Here is a 12,613-nt window from a genome sequence, read left to right on the forward strand (position 1 = left end):
TCTGGAGAATAAGTCTTATGAGGAGAGGCTGAGGGAACTGGGGTTATTCAGCCTGGAGAAGAGGAGGCTGAGGGGAGACCTTATTGCTCTCTACAACTCCCTGAAAGGAGGGTGTAGAGAGGTGGGGGTCGGTCTCTTTTCTCAAGCCACAGGCGACAGGACGAGAGGAAATGGCCTCAAGTTGCGCCAGGGGAGGTTCAGGCTGGATATTAGGAAAAATTTTTTCACTGAAAGGGTTCTCAGCCATTGGAATGGGCTGCCCAGGGAGGTGGTTGAGGCCCCATCCCTGGAGGTGTTCAAAAGACGGGTTGATGTAGTGCTGGGAGGTATGGTTTAGTGATGATGCTCCTTGTTTGTTGTGTGGGTGTCTATTTTTGTCAAAGTTAGGTTGACGGTTGGACAAGATGATCTTTAAGGTCCCTTCCAACCTAGAAGATTCTGTGATTCTATGTGTCCTTTCCCTGCCATCGTAGTCCTACTGGCAGCGTTGTAAGCCCGGGTTTTCTAATTAATTGTCATCTGTTGGCAGACTCTGGGCTCACTTTTCCAAATGCAAAGGAAATGTGGATGGGAGATGGTGCTGGGCAATGCCAAAAGCTGGTTCTGATGGTCTGGCCCTCCTGTAGCTCAGCCTGTAGCATCGTATCACAAAGTTTCCATGTACCTCGTGGGCTAGAAGCACACTGGACTGTGTCAGGAGGAACCCAGCAGGCAGATTGAGGGAAGGTGACATTGCCCATTATGGCCATTCAGGAGAACCTGGAATAGTGTGTCCCATTTTGCTGCGGGCAGAGGTTGAAATAGAGATGTTCAGATGTGAAACAAAGAAAAAAGTTATCAATGTGCAGGCAATTAAAAGTCAGAACAGCAGCCGGGGGCAGGGGGCAGGGTGCAGTCTCCATCCTTGGAATTTTTCACTACCTCACTGGACAAAAGCCTGGGAAAACTGGTCTGTATTCAGCTTTGACCCTTCTTGGAGGAGCAGGTTGGGCTAGATAAAATCATAGAATGGTTTAGGATGGAAGGGACCTTCAAGATCATCTAGTTCCACTCCCCTGCCCTGGGCAGGGACACCTCCCACCAGACCAGGTTGCTCAAAGCCCCATCCAACCTGGCCTTGAACCCCTCCAGGGATGGGGCAGTCACAGCTTCTCCAGGCAACCAGGGCCAGGGTCTCACCACCCTCACAGTCAAGAATTTCTTCCTAATATCTAAATCTCTCCTCTTTCAGTTTGAAGCCATTACCCCTTGTCCTATCACTACATGCCCTTCTAAAGAGTCCCTTCCAGCTTTCTTGTAGGCCCCCTTCAGATACTGGAAAGCTGCTATAAGGTCTCCCTTGAGTCATCTCTTCTGCAGGCTGAACAACCCCAACTCAGCCTGTCCCAAAGCCCCTTCCAGCCTGCATGGCTCTCTGCTTGTCTTCACAGGAGCTTATAATAATCCAGGGGGGGCAATGTGAGCCATTCCAGTGCAATATTTACACCATTTACCACTGGCTGAGCACCAACGGATAAAACCCAGCTCTGTACAACTGTGCAACCTTGAGAAGACAAGAGCCTCTGTAATTAATGGGCAGAAGTGGGCCAGTTCTTAAGACTTGGTTTCCACTGGATTCCTGGACCTATGAGTCAAGATGAGAAGCTTGATGATTGGTTGCTCTCCTCTCTTGTGGAAAACGTGGAGCTACGTGCTCTGGTGGTGGTTTGCTGGTGATTTGGGACTTCTGGGGAAATCGGAGTCATAGACTTTATTTCTTACATCAGATTTTTTTTTACTTGAGATTGGCTATCCATCCTCTGAGTCAAGAACCAGCGTAGCTCTCAGCAAGCCCCATGCCCCTGATCTCCAGGGGTACCCTGCAGAAAACATGGGATGCTGCACTCTGCAGCCTACTGAGGATTTTACACAAGGCGGCTCAACAATTTGGGGTGAATTGGCCAATTTGCTGAACAACGTGATGTCACCTGCCCACCATGACGTTTTCCCTTGCTAAACAAAGTTCGTTGCTGATAAAAAGGTTGCTGTTAAGTTTGATTAAATGGCTATTGGGGAAAAGAGACATATTCTCCAATTTATCTGCGAGATACTCCTGAGTAACAAAGGAAGATATTAATTGCTCCAGGATAGGTAGAGGGTATGAATCACGCTTTAGAGAAGAAGTGTATTCTCTGAAGAATCCATGCAACTCATCCAGGCTGTACTCGATAGACATGTGAAAGAGAACACATTATTCTATAAAAATATTTTACAAAAATAATATATTAATTTATTTTTTTTAATACACAGGCTATTAACCAGGCAGGAGCTGGACCCTACAGCGAGCTGGTGACCTGCAGGATCCCCGCGTCGGTGCCTGACGCCGTCTCTGCCCTCTCCGTGCTGGAGGACGAGCACCTGGATGCCTCTCAGCTCTCACCCTCTGTGTGCCTTGTACTCACCTGGGAGGAACCGTGCAATAACGGGGCTGAGATTACGTCCTACAACATTGACCTGGGTGACATCACCATCCCCGTAGGAAACGTTACGAGTTACGTTATCAATGACTTGCTTCCAGAAACCTCATACCGGTGAGTACCATGGGGGTTTTTTTGATGTGGTGCACATCACTAAGGATGAGATCACACAGCTTCATTTGACTTGGGAAGCTGTTATGGCAGGTGGAGTGAGGAAAAAGCCAAACAAACTCAAAACACACTGAAAACATGCTAGGGAGCATAGAAATCTGCAATAATTCCTGGATGGAATGAATTGGGGTATTTTGTGTTCAAATACTGCTCCGCCCAACTCCCTTCTTCCTTTTCCTCCTCTCCTTCCATTATTTCTCATCCCTCCTGTTTTTTCAAAGTTGCTCTGCTATGGCAAGGTTACACTGGAAGGTAAGTAAATTTTTTAAATGGGAAATAACTAAAATTAGAATGCGATGTCTCATGTTTTTTCAGATACTTAGCAGTACTATTCCAGGGGTTTATATTATTAACGGTATTGATCCCTGTGAGAGGATAGCAATTTGCACACGATAAACTATTATTTGTATAACTAGAGCAATTCTTTATTTCTAGCATATGGAGATTAATTAAAAAATAATCTGAATTTAAGAACAATATCTTTATATGCGTTCAGATTCTAAATTTCTAAGTGACACTGCCAAAATTTTATTGTTATTTCAATATTCAGGCTTACATGTTTTTTTCCTAATTGGTAATGCAAACAACAAAAAAAAACGTGGTTCCATGCAGGCAATGAACAGCAATACAGCCCAAGATGTGACAAAAGAAATGCTATTTTAAGTACTGTTCTAATAAAAACTCAGATGTGATTGCACAGTTGTAAAATTGTAAATTTTTTGCCCTCCCTGCTTTCATTGGGAGAGTGTTTCAGAACATCACCGATACTCTCTAAGTTTGTTCACCAATGGTTTTTCTTTCCATGTCAACTTTGTTTAACTCCGCTTGGCTCTTCTGTCTCTCAAGTGTTTATTCCCTGCTGTGTTTAAAAGCAGGGAACGTGTTTTCTTCCAGGACTTGTTTTCCTTAGACTAAACAAGCCAGACGCTACTAGGTTTGAGACTCTGAACTCTCTTGCCAAAGTTTCAGCAGAACTGGGAGTAAATCAGTAAAGGGCTTACATGTTTTAGTTGCGTTGGAATGTCACTGTCAATGGTTTTGTGTGTGGGAACCTAAAACTGAAAGCAAATCTTAGTTTTTACGAGTCCACCAAGTCCCAAATCGACATGGATCATTGTTTTGAATAGCGGTGTGATTCTAACAGCATGTCTATGTGTGTTCACCCCGTTGGGCTTGTTCTCTTAGGCCTGGTGTTGCTCTGCTGCTTCCACCTTCTGTGTGGGAATGGTCACACACAGGTGAGCAACTCAAGTACACCCCAAGCAGGCTCTGGGCTCTTTGAGGAGGTGGGCTCAAAGCTGTCAGGTTTAATGGTGTCTGTGTTGAGTAGCAAATCCAGCCAGGATGCCACAAGAAGGATTTGCATCCCAAAATACATTGAAGGCAGGAGGGGCCAGTCTTTTTTCAGTGGTGCCCAATGATAGAACAAGAGGTAACAAGCACAAACTTGAACCTAAGAAGTTCCATCTAAACATAAGGAGGAACTTCGGCACTTTGAGGGTGGTAGAGTCCTGGAACAGGCTGCCCAGAGAGGTGGTGGAGTCTCCATTTCTGGAGACATTCAGCCCCCCCCTGGAGAAGTTCCTGTGCAACCTGCTCTGGGTGGACCTGCTCTGGCAGGGGGTTGGACTAGATGATCTCCAGAGGTCCCTTCCAACCCCATGTCATTCTGTGAACTGAGGCATGCACCTGCCGTGGAGCTAATGGCCAGCGTAGGGCTGATTTCAAGAGGACTTCTCCAATGTCAGACACAGGCCAGGATTCCTGTTGCAAAAAGCAGATGCCTCACAAAATCACTCTGTGAGCATCGTTGCTGGTGAGCAGCTGCAGAAATAAGTCTGTGAGTTCTGCTGTCTTTCCGTTTTATTGACGTAGCCATGAAGCTCTGATCATAGGAGAAAGCACTTGGACTGGTTTTCTGTGAACTGAGGTAACTAGAAATGAGTTAATAAATATTCCACACTAAATAAGTATTTAACAGTAATAGAAATACCAATTTTCTGTTTCACTCTATTCCCAAGCTTTGCTTAACGCTTTCCGTAGTTAATTGTGCTGTTGAGATATTTTACTGCAAAACAACTTCTGATTTTTGAAAAAGTTTGTTTCCCTCTGAAGTTACATAGTTTGCAGAAATACATAATAGCCTTGTTAAATTTTAATAGCAAATCTTAATTTTAATTAGGTCTAGGAATGAAAATACTAGACATTTTAAGTTTCTAAACTGTGTCGAGGAAGAGATCTTCCAAGATGAAGAGAGAGGAACGCACACGGATGATCAAGTCAACGGTGCTTAAAATTTATGCTTAAAAGTGTAAAACTAGGTCTTGCTAGACAGAAGGGTGCAGTCGGAGCGGGATTGGTGATTCTGGAGGCTGTGTGTGGTAACTCCATCGCCTTCAGGCTGATCATGGTGATGGAGCATCCTCTGTCTCCTCCCTTTTGATGTCCATGGCATTTTAACTCCCCCAGGTTTCCACCAGTGCTTGCATTGCAGCTGGGGGGCATTCCGCTTCTGGGAACGAGCGAGTCAAACTCTTCTCATGTCAGACTCTTAAGATTAATTCAAAAGTGATTTTTCACTTTGTTGGAATACTACACAAAGGATTTTGTGACCAAACTGAAAATAGCATCCTGTTTAGTGTGTTTATTTTCCTGGGTCAAGAATCTTATAAGATGGTATGGTCTGTTAAAGGTCTTTCAGTGCTTTCTAAAATTGCCTAGTCTGTTTTATTTTTTTTTTTCTAAATATTTAAAAGATGCAGTGGGAAAATGTGAGAATGAATACAAATATTAGTGGTCCAGGGTCTGCAGAATTAGGTACCGTCCCTAAATACAGTCTTTACATTTTCAAAAAAACTTACTTTCAAATTGTGATTATAAGATTTTACAAACCAGCTTTTCAAGGTGGTGTTTGGGTTATTTTAACTTAGAAACCATTAGTTTAAAAAGTGTACTGGCATTCAGGAAGTGATCTTACTGCACATATTTCTGCGTGTCTACATGCTAGTTCTAAACAAAAATAAAGATGTTGATCGGAAATTGATTTTTCCCAGTATTAGTTTTGTAAACAGTAATTGGTTTCCACTTAAGTGTGGAAGGTATGTTAATCAGAAATTGATTTTTCCCAGTATCAGCCCTGTAAACAGATTGGTTTCCCCTTAACTGTGGAAGTTATAGGTACCCACTATGGCTGGAGGAGCTCAGAGTGTCCCAGGCTGGGGACATGAGAAAGGACCTGAGCTGGAGCAAAGATGATACAGCACAAGGTGGTGTCCTACCACCATCATCTCCAGATGGTTTTCTTTTCTCCCCTCCCTTCTCCCCTTCCCTGTGGACATTCCCAATGTGGAGGAAATGCTGCTGTGGGTCAGAGGGAGGCAAGGACTGGGGCTGGTTTACACCTCCACATACACAGAAAAAACAGAACCGGTTGTTTGTGGGTGTCTGACAGAGCTCAGGACCTGGGAATGATAGTGGCAATTCACCAGGAGTTTGATAGTGCTGTCATCAGCAGAAAAAGGCCACGTCCAGCCATGTTAGGGTCAAGTAAAATCAATTCTTGCTTTCCCTGGTATCATTGTTCATCTGGAAAGATGCCTATCTCTATTTTAGGGCTTAAGAGCTTCCATCGGTCTTGGTGTGCTCCAGTCAGAAGTGGTGTGGGGGAGTTCTGCGTATTTATTTGGTCAGAAGGTGGGAGCAGGAACATCTCTCTCACCAATGAGAACAGCAACAGGCGAGGGGAGAGGAAGAGACACATTTTTACCTCATGCAAATACCTGGCAAAGGGAAAACAAGTAAATGCAGATGTATGTTCATGCACATGTCTAAAAAGGACATCTGTCAGCTTATGCTTCAGAAATGTGGTATTTGAAAGAGATTTTAAGAGTATTTTAAGGCCAGGCTGGATGAGGGTTTGAGCAACCTGCTCTAGTGGGAGGTGTCCCTGCCCAGGGCAGAGGGGTTGGAACTTGATGATCTTTAAGGTCCCTTCCAACTTGAACCATTCTATGATCCTATGAGATTTGCTTCAGTCACTGCTTGTTTTCAAGCGTGGCAGCTGCCCTTCGGAAATCAGTTAAAGTTGGGGTGCTTGAGGACAGGAGAGGCTTTCTTGTTACTGGGACTTGAGATAAAAAAATAAAACACACCAAAAAAAAAAGGTTGTGTGCTCTAGAGCATATCACTGTGATCAAGCTACAAAAAAATGGTAGCATTTTGTAATGTAGCTGTTCCTGTCTGTGTGCATACCCTAATGGATGACTTGCCAGAATCCAGTGCAAATTCAGGCAGTTTTCACTTTTTTTACTGGAAAGACCATTAAATATTATCGTAATGGCTTTTCAGTCTGAAGCAAGCCAGTAGTGTAATACGAAATAAAATCAATGCCTATATTAATTCCACTTTTTAAGATACTAGAGAAGCCTTTAGTTCTTTCTATGTCAAATGCTTGCACACAGCAGTTGCAGGGAAGGCTCCTGCTAGAGCTTTCATCCTGCTGTCCACCCTTTGGGAAGGGGAGGATGAAGCCTCTGTTGTGTGGTGTTGTGAGGTGGTCAGGATGCGTTTCCTGAAGCTAAAAGGAAGGTTAAAAGGAAAATGCAGCAATACTTTGCCCTTGTTAATGGCTATGTCAATAAGCAAAAGTTTAACCACACGTTACACTTGAGTGTGTAAACACAATGCACTCCTACCATCTGCAATTACTTTGGCTGCCTGATCAGTAGATAAGGCTCTATTATTTTGCAATGTGTTTATTAATCGTTTAACCCTTTTTGTTCTTGAAATGGCAGAAAATATCTTTTGGGGCTTTTTAATAACAATGTTCTTTTTCCCTATCCCTTTAACTCCGCCTAATCTTTTTCTAATGGCAGAGCTGAAAACTTGCTGTTCAAAGCAATTTTTCCTATGTTGTTTATATGAACTTACCTCACTTTATGTACTTCAATCAAAACACGTAACTATGCCAACCAAAGATGGTTCTATTTATCTCCTGCTTTCTCCAGAGCAGGCAGCCACAGGGGTGTAACAGGTTGTGCCCTTCTCCCCCTGCCACCTTCCCCAGGGACTTCTGGCTTCTTGGTGGCTGATAGTTTTGACTACAGCACTTCTTGCAAAGAGTCTTTTCCCATGAGAAAATACTAGGCTGCTACGCACAGGATTTTCAGCATAAATGGCATATGTCCAGCTTGTCTAAACGAGGCTCATCTAGCTAAAAAAACTGATTCGTTTGCCCATCCTGTTTTCTCTTATTTTCATTTTGATTTAACAAACTTTTGAAACCTTTCAGGCTCGTCCGCACCAAAATTTCTGTTTACACAGAATCTCATGTCTGCAGTCCTGAAAGCTCTTTCGAAATGCGTATTTCACATTTTTGTCATGATGTTGCTGTTGATGTTACCATAGTAAGGGACTACTACTCTTCACTCATTCCTACGAGCAGATTCTCACTCTGCAAATGATTAAAGTGAGGAGCAGACAGATGAGAGAGGGTGACAAAACAGAAGCTGAGAGTCACTGTCTTAAGAAAGAAATAGAACTTAGAAGACTGGATCGGTCTTAAGAATATTTCCAAATTGAAACTAGGTAGGTGATGTGCTTTTGTCTTCTGCTGAACGTCCTTAATGCAATTCAAATGGCTCAAGGGCCTTTGTGCATTTTCTGACAGTGACTTGAGTCCAACGTCTGTTTGATACTTCACTGATGGTTAATATTTCCACAGTTTGTGTAAGATCTGTTGAAGGTTTGTGGATTTAACCTTCTTTTATTCATAGTTACGCTCTTTGTTTTTTCCATGTTGCCTGCGCTGCCATCCCTGGTCCATGCACTGCCAGCAGTTTCTGAGGTTGCTTACCCAAATCTTCTCCACTGTGTTTCTTGATGTCTTCACTGGAGCTCTTACAGTATAAACAGGATGATGATACTTGTGATGTTTACAGAGCTCTTCGTTTGCCACAGCACAGCACTGGGAGCTGGGAGTGGGCACTGGGAGCGATGGAGCACTCAGCTCCAGAGCGCCGTTTCATTTTTTCAGACTTTTCTATACCAAGAACCTCATGAAAGCACTTCTAACGTTTACCTTTTTGCTGTTTGTTTTAGGATCAGGATCCAGGCTGTCAATGAAATTGGAGCTGGACCATTTAGCCACTTTATCAAAGCAAAAACCAGGCCGTTACCACCCTTACCTCCTCGGTTAGAGTGTGCTGCAGCCGGTCCCCAGAGCCTGAAGCTGAAATGGGGAGAGAGCAGTTCCAAGCTTCACGCTACCGACGACATGGTCTATATCTTGCAGATAGAAGACAGAAATAAAAGGTAAGAGATACGAGATACAAATCTTTTCCTTCTAAATGGAAATCAATTCTGGTTGTGAACCCCGGTAAGAAAAATCTTGTTTTCCCCATTACTTCACACCTACAAGTACATACAAAATATTCTTTTAATAGGGATTCTGTGCCTGTAGTCTCACCGAGCAAATTATGTCACAATGCTGTTGAGTTATTATGGAACGACCAAAATAAGTGCTGTACTGTTGAAATTTTAGCAAAACCCTGGCCCCTTCTGCCAATAAAAGTTAATACCAAGTTTCATGGTCACGGTGCTTTACCCTTTGGAGTATACAAAACAAAGATATTGCATCCAGCGTGCTGTGTGTATTAATAAAACAAATGGTTACAAAATCAGAGGTCTAGGAAAGGCAAAAATTGAGTAGAACAAGGGTTTTCTGGGCAACATGATGGTCAGGGTTTTACAGCTGTAATCATTTGGAGCATTAGAAAATGTGAGCTTGGCACCAGCTTTGTAACTAACTACACAATAATTATGAATTAAGAATACAGACGAGCTCATCCAGCATGTTTCACTTCCCTAGTAGTCTCACCGAGCAAATTATGTCACAATGCTGTTGAGTTATTATGGAACGACCAAAATAAGTGCTGTACTGTTGAAATTTTAGCAAAACCCTGGCCCCTTCTGCCAATAAAAGTTAATACCAAGTTTCATGGTCACGGTGCTTTACCCTTTGGAGTATACAAAACAAAGATATTGCATCCAGCGTGCTGTGTGTATTAATAAAACAAATGGTTACAAAATCAGAGGTCTAGGAAAGGCAAAAATTGAGTAGAACAAGGGTTTTCTGGGCAACATGATGGTCAGGGTTTTACAGCTGTAATCATTTGGAGCATTAGAAAATGTGAGCTTGGCACCAGCTTTGTAACTAACTACACAATAATTATGAATTAAGAATACAGACGAGCTCATCCAGCATGTTTCACTTCCCTGTGACTTTCTTCAACGCCAGGAGAGCTTTTGGTCTGCAGGAAACACAAAAATGGACATCAAACAGTCAGTGCTCAGCAAAAAGTACACGATTTTCTTTCAACGCCAGGAGAGCTTTTGGTCTGCAGGAAACACAAAAATGGACATCAAACAGTCAGTGCTCGGCAAAAGGTATTTTCCCATGCAAACTTGGTACGGGAAGATTTGATAATGTAGCTCCGAAGTTGTGATGAGAGATATTCAGCTAAAAAAGGGAAGGAGAGAAAGACAATACGTGGGCATTGCCAAACAGCCTAAGCTCTTTGGTGAATAAGTATCGTAATGGCTTGTAATTTACGGAGAAACACTCTCAACTAGTTTAATTAGGTAAAATAACTGACGTGTATCAAATAGGTAATCCTTCGAGGCCTTCAGAACAGATTATCATTTTCTGTAAATTAGCATGATTCCGTTAATTTAAATAGAGCTGTGTGGAGTTTGTGCCATCTGAAGGTCTGGCCCCAAAAGCTTTAATTGTACGTAATAAAACCGCCGTGAATAATGCCTAAATACCTCCCAGGGTCTCAACTGTACGGCTGCAGAGAGGGCACACGCTTCCCTGTACTAATACTGAGAGGTGTCCAATGAATATAAATGCCTGTTTGAAAGTCTGACTGATAAAAACCAGTTTCTTCAGAGTGCAATGATGCTTGGCAGGAGCCCATCACCTGCAGCAGCGTGTGATCGAGCCAGCTCTCCAGAAGCATCCAGCAGGCTGCCTTTGTTTGCTTTCATGTAGCACTGCAGGTAGGATGGGGAAGAGCTGTAAATTGTTTTAAACCTGTTTTTATGTTGGAGGAAATAATAAGTTTCCTTGTAAGAATAAAATACGCTATGTTACCTGGCAGCAGGGAGGGGAAGCTTTTTTCCCCCTTTGCTTTTGCATAAGGTTTTAGCATCGTCCTTTGCTTTCGCACAGACTTTTCCCACTGCAAATGGTCTCTTAAGAGCTTTTAATTAGGAGGAATTTGAACTTGTTACTCTGCTAGGTCGTCTTAGGTGTAGATTTGTCTTAGAGTCCACATGAGCTGCAGAGAAAGAGAGAAATCCACGTTGCACTGATTGCCTCTGCTTGAATTGAGCCCCGGTGTGAAACGGCTTCCTTTGGCGGTCGGGTTTGCAGCAATTAATTCAGGTAATACCTGAAACGAGCCCTAGGGTGGGATGAAATGATGAGGGGTGGGATGGGTGCTGTGTTTTCTGTGCCGGGTGCTGTCTTAGAGAGCGGTTGGAGCTTGGCAGAGCTTGGCATTTAGATCTGTTTATTTGTTCCCCGTCTGACAGTCCCTTGTCTTGCTCCCCGTTGCGTGCATCGATCACGCTGAGAGATGTTCCTGACAGGAGGCAGTGGCGAAGTTTTGTACGTTCAGGAGAGCTATCATCACTAATGAGCAGAGGATGACAAGCCCCCACACGAATTGGTAGGAACAGGAGTTAGTGACAGGGGTAGGAGTCCTCTCTTAGATCGTTTCCCATCAAATAAACCCCATCGTGACCGAAGGGTTCCTCACTCCTGCGTCTGCTTGTGGAAAATACTGGAATAATGGGTTTTTGAGCATCACCAGTATCTTTAATTGTGCAGTGCTGGAGCAGACTTATGCAGGTAAACTGTGGGCAACTAATAGAATCATTAAATGTTAGTCCCTGGTGAAAAATGACACCGAATTAATGATCTAGAAGCAAGTTTTGAAGTCTTGTTGGGTTTGAAAGGGTTGTAGGAAGGCTCCATGGTGACTCCTCTTTTTAGAGAAGAGGTAGCACCTGACTGGGGTGAGGAGGCCGTGGCAAAAACATGGATAACTTGGAACTGACCTCTGCCGTATCACTCAGAAGATATTCTGTCTTCTCCGAGACAGTTGAAATTACTTTTGATAGCTTTATATTGAAATCCCTCAACTCAGTATTACAATTTTCCCTTCTTCACTGAATCTGAGTGTGCCCTGTGTTATTTCAGCGTTGCTTACTGATGAGGTTCAAAATAGGATTTGGCTTTGAAATGCCATTGAAGCATTTTCACAAACAGAAATACAAAGATGAGCAAATTCTTTTTAAAAGAGGAAATTGTCAGTAAGTTGAATTCTGATCCTGATAGATTTAATGGCCTTTTTTTTGTAAGATTCTGCTCCGGGTTTATGCAGTGATAGTCAGCCAGTGCTCTTCAGTGTGTCCTGGTCATTAGGATTTGTTTTTAACTTTTCCGTGCTGTAATGAGGTATAACAGGCGAGTTGTTGGAGACTAAAGGTTTCATTGATTGCAAGCCCTGTGAAACGAAATACTTGGAAATCTCCTGACACTGATTAATGCAGAGGATTGAAAAGGTGTGCACATCAGAAATGTACCTGCTTTAGCTCTCATTTGCTCTCCAGTGTGTGACATTTGGGAAGATCAAATTAGCATCTCTTGTCCTTTCAATTATGTGTAGCATTAAGTGGAAATGAAGAAAAATCTGTTTCTAGAAAGCACAGGACATGGGAACGTTAGTTGAGGGTAGTTGACCTTTATGTAAAGACTGCTATACAATTTCTTTCTTTTTTAAATAAACTGACAGTTGTGACTTCATTTCCTAAATCTAGTAATGTCAAGAAAATCATGCAGAATATGGATTTTTCCTCTCCAAGTGAAACAAATGAACGTAATTATAGTAATCCTTTTGATTTCCCCCCCCCCCCCC

General features: G+C 42.9%; 1 protein-coding gene across 1 annotated transcript in view; it reads left to right on the top strand.

The window, feature by feature from the left end:
* The window catches only part of FNDC3B (fibronectin type III domain containing 3B), a 178,835-nt gene that overhangs the window by 141,359 nt on the left and 24,863 nt on the right, over window positions 1-12,613 (top strand). Inside the window, exons 21-22 of the mRNA XM_014938841.1 lie at window positions 2,290-2,570; window positions 8,727-8,939. Of these exons, the coding sequence (XP_014794327.1) occupies window positions 2,290-2,570; window positions 8,727-8,939 (494 nt within the window). The remainder of the gene's footprint in view (window positions 1-2,289; window positions 2,571-8,726; window positions 8,940-12,613) is intronic.

This window comes from Calidris pugnax, unplaced genomic scaffold (genome assembly GCF_001431845.1).
Source record: "Calidris pugnax isolate Ruff unplaced genomic scaffold, ASM143184v1 scaffold52, whole genome shotgun sequence".
Classification (NCBI taxonomy): Eukaryota; Metazoa; Chordata; class Aves; order Charadriiformes; family Scolopacidae; genus Calidris; species Calidris pugnax.